General features: G+C 40.0%; 1 protein-coding gene across 1 annotated transcript in view; it reads left to right on the top strand.

Moving 5' to 3' along the window:
* The window catches only part of Ntmt2 (N-terminal Xaa-Pro-Lys N-methyltransferase 2), an 18802-nt gene extending 15047 nt beyond the window's left edge, over nt 1-3755 (top strand). The window contains exon 4 of the mRNA XM_006974756.4: nt 1-3755. This exon is cut by the window's left edge and continues 223 nt beyond it. Within this exon, the coding sequence (XP_006974818.1) occupies nt 1-49 (49 nt within the window). The 3' untranslated portion in view covers nt 50-3755.
* The last annotated feature ends 626 nt before the right edge of the window (nt 3756-4381 follow it).

Raw genomic sequence — 4381 nt, 5'->3', positions numbered from 1 at the left:
GTGTGTTCCAGTGTGGATGTTTGCTCTGCATAGTGGTAGACCATCCTGATCAGCAGTGGGAATGCGCAACCAGACCGGACAGTGGTGCTTTGCTCAGGACTGGATCTATCTCCAAGGTGCCCTACGTGATGCAGACAGAGATGGAAAGAAGGGATACAGTGCATGTCTAGAATGATTGATGATGTAGTATGTACAAGTTGTTGCTAATATAATGCACACACTGTGATGTGTGCACATTTAGATGTGTGCTTACTAGAATGAGACATTCACAGATGCTGTGGATTTTCTGAGAGATGGAGTAAAACACCAGGAAAGTGCTTTAATGAGCTTCCTGTTTACAATGGGACTGCACAAGTGTGTATGAAGACCTGAAAAGAAACAACGCTCACAAATTATAGACTGTGTTGATCACTGATGATTTGTGTTATACAATTAATCACAGAAGAGGGCAGAAAGTCTAGATCCCTTCCCCTGCCCCTGTGTCTGCCACACTCCACGTTCTTCCTCTTTGCCCTCATAGCTCCTCTTGAACAAACATTTTCACCTAATTAAGAAGGTACTAGTCAAATAATCTTATGAAAACAAGTCTATTAATTTTGTCTTAGGCCTTCTTTTGGCAGAAAAAGTATATGGTTTCACTTTCTATTTTGGGACAGTTTTACTACCAATGATGTAATATAGGTGTAATTTAATAACAGATGCTTGCATTACCACGATGTGGAAGTGTCTCCTTTCAGGAAAAAAATGTTAGACACTGAAGTTTCACCCCGACCTTATAAGTAAATGTTGTCAATGACCTAATTTTAGCCACTGGCTTTCAACAGTGGCTGCTTCTGCTCCTCTTCCCTTGAATGAAACGAATGTACCTTGAAAGAGAATCATCAAGAGAAATAGGCAAGTAAAATGATGCTTCAATACTGACTTACTGGGTTCAGGTAAGGAATTAGTTTAAATAAAATAATCTAAAATCTTTCAAAAAGAGAAATGAAATTCAATTTTTATTAGCACAATGTTTAAATATGACTATTCTGTCTTTAAAATACTTCAGCGCTCTCTCTCTCTCTCTCTCTCTCTCTCTCTCTCTCTCTCTCTCTCTCTCTCTCTTTGGTTTTTTGAGACAGGGTTTCTCTGTGTAGTTTTGCACCTTTCCTGGAACTTGCTTTGTAGACCAGGCTGGCCTTGAACTCACAGAGATCCGCCTGCCTCTGCCTCCTGAGTGCTGGACTTAAAGGCATGAACCACCACCGCCCGGCCACTTCAGCATTTTTATGTTGAAACACAGTGATATGCTTTGACCCTGAACTTCAAAGTACCAATTTAAATGAAGAAAACCTACTGCATGGCTATATACTGCCACAAAAATTCATATTTTTAAAGTCATAGCTCTAGAGTAATAGAGAATTGTTATAATATATTCTTATAAATGTGGCATCACCTAGATAGTTATCTTTTGTACCCAGAAAATTACATCACTTCTGTCCTTGGTCATTCATGCATTCTAGAATGATGTAGCAGAAAGTGAGCCAGAGCAAGTCAGAGACAGAATGAAACCAAAGAGTAAACTGTTAAAGACAGACAGCGTATGACAAAACTCGGACTTCATCCTTCATACGCCTTGGAACAAATTAGCAGAATCTTCTTTTGAAGCTGATTCCAGGGATTTATTTTATACCAGCAGCCTTAATTCCTTTACCTCTTCTACTTTTCCATAGTTGACACATTTGCCAACCTTCTCTGCTCTCAGTTTCTGGAGCTTATTGTGTAAAATATGATTTCTCAGTGGCTGCCAATAGATGGTCTTGACTCTGTTGAGTCTTTGAGGTTGATGACAAACCAATCCCCTTTCTGTTGTTGGTTCCAATCATGAACCATGCTACTTAAAAAGCCTTTAGATTTGTATTATTCTGCATTCTGAATTCTTACTGTGTCCTTAATTTAACCAAGAAAAATAATCGAAGGGAAACATTGTCACTAGCAGCCCTCTGTACTGTTAGTAACAGGTACAAGATAAATACAAGAAAACAAAATCACTGGTGTCATGAGGGACTACCAACCAGATGAAGTAGTCTTGAGAGGTTACATTAAAGTTTGAGTCTGTTTCTGAAAGAAATAAGCAGACTTTTAGAGGTTGCAAGCAAGGAATTTCTTTATCTGGTGCTGTCTGTATAATCATAGAGCTCGTGGAAGGAAGACACTTTAGAGTGACACCCACATCTGCTCCTTCTGCCAAAGAAAGCAATGTAAACAGGCTGCATGTGTTTACCAGCACATCTGGAAACCAGTGGCATCATCAGTAGTTTACTTTAGTTCGCAAATACGGCTTCATAGTCCAGCTGCCTCCAAATCAACTGGAGAAATTCATCAGTAGAGATCTCCCAATTTCACCTCCATTGGGGTGTGTTTCTATGACGTGGGATCAGATTATTTAATAAGTTATTAACTGATTCCAGGAATCAGCTCTGTTTGAGAGCACTGGTTGGGAAGGACTCATGAAGCTGGGAATTGTTTTTTATTATTATTCACATTGATGCTAATTATTCTGAAATATAATCTTACGGTTGTACACATAATCTTTCAGTGATACCCCATTCACACTCACAGCATGAATTTCTGCCTCTTGAGAATGCCATGTAATAGTTTCCTAATCTTGCACTGACTTCCTCTCTAGCCCATTTTACCACCATGACCCCTCCCCTCACAGCTGCACCTATTTACAGTCTCCTGATAGACTCATGGTGTATGGCATAGGGCATTTACAGATGTCACTTTTTAAAATGTGGACTAGATTGCATTGATTTTCTTCTGTTCCAGAATGCTTAGGTGGTATTGATTTCATTTTTTTTTTTTTTTTAAGCTTTTCTCGTAGCTTGCTGGGCTGTCTCGATTCTGTGTTCCACTCTATTTACCATTTTGCATCACTATAGCGTTCACAGTTATCTGTTTGCTTAGCATTTTATCTTGGATTCTGAGCTCTTTGAGGGGCTGTTCATAGCTAGAGCCCCAGTGTTGCCCATACACCTTAGTACACTGCAGGAATGCGAAGCTCTGGTGAAAGCATGCCAGGTGCGAGTAGGAGGAGTCCAGGCAGGCTAGGCTTCTGGCAGTAACAAACAGGAAACAGAAGAAAGAAACAGGAACAACTAAAGGTTCCTGAAGTTCCAAAAGCACTTCGGTATGCAAGGCTAGTCAAAATACTGATTAAATACTGCATGTGACAAGAACCAGAACGTGCCCAAAAATCAACAAGCCCTGAGCTCAGAAATCAGGGAAGGGGGAAACTGTAACAAGATTAGATCCTGAGACAAAAAATGCTGCCTAATTTAGGGGAGCATTCTTAGTTTCTGTGTCCACAACCTAAGGATATTGCCAACCCATAGTTTCCTTGGTGAGTGTGACCTGGTAAGAAAGAGATGTGTTCAAATTGTGGGTAGGTGGTAACAAAGCAAACCCCTGGTTCCTACTGGTTCCCCACCAACAACACGTGCAAGAAAATGAGGTTGTAGATGAGGTTAATCCAGCTCTGGATGCTGAGTGGAAGTAGAAGGTGCTCGCCGGTGCTCCACAAATGAATTAATTGAAAATGTGCCTGCAATTCTGAATGAACTTTGGAGGACCCTGCAGTTTATAGGGTGATTCATGAAAGGGTGTAGTCATCACCTGTTCCCTCATTGAGAACCTGAGTGACCACTGGTAAGTACCGGCCTAGAAGTGCATCATGTTTTAGGGGACAACAATGTTAATGATTTCAGACTATCATAAAAAAAAAAAAAAGGAAATGAATAAGGTCACCTGTGTAAAAGGTGATCTGCTTTGTATTAGGGACACATTTTGGTCCCATATTCATTTTCTCTCTCCATCATTTTCTCTAACTGGCCTTTCTGAGTGATGTACTGAGGAGAAGCCCTGGGTCCACTATATTCAGCTGCCTGTCAGGAGTAATTAAAACCAGTTGTGTTACTGCTTTCCTTAGCTCCAGCTGACTCTTTGATGCTTTGCTGTCCATGCCAAAAAACCTGCCTCTTACAATCATCACAGGCCAGTGTTTCTGCAGAGGTCACTGCAGGCTAATTAAGCAAATATGTGAAAAAAATGGTTTCAAATTATCTCAATTAGTGAGTGTTTATATACAGATACTTAGGGTAGAGGTTGATGACTTTTGAAATAATAACTAATTTGCAGGGCTAGCAATTTGATTTCAGAGAAGTCTATGTATTCAGCACCTTTGGGCTGACATGATTTGATCTTTGGCTACATAAAAGAAATTATACTTGTTTCTACCAAGAGACATGTAAAACTGTGTAAGGAGATCCTGGCTTAGGAGTGAGAAAGACCGATACATAAATAATAATGATTTAGAACAAAAAGCATTGAACAATTCCTG

This window comes from Peromyscus maniculatus, chromosome 11, assembly GCF_049852395.1.
Source record: "Peromyscus maniculatus bairdii isolate BWxNUB_F1_BW_parent chromosome 11, HU_Pman_BW_mat_3.1, whole genome shotgun sequence".
NCBI lineage: Eukaryota > Metazoa > Chordata > Mammalia > Rodentia > Cricetidae > Peromyscus > Peromyscus maniculatus.
Note: the sequence above shows the minus strand (reverse complement) of the source record. Positions and strands in the feature narration are given on the sequence as shown.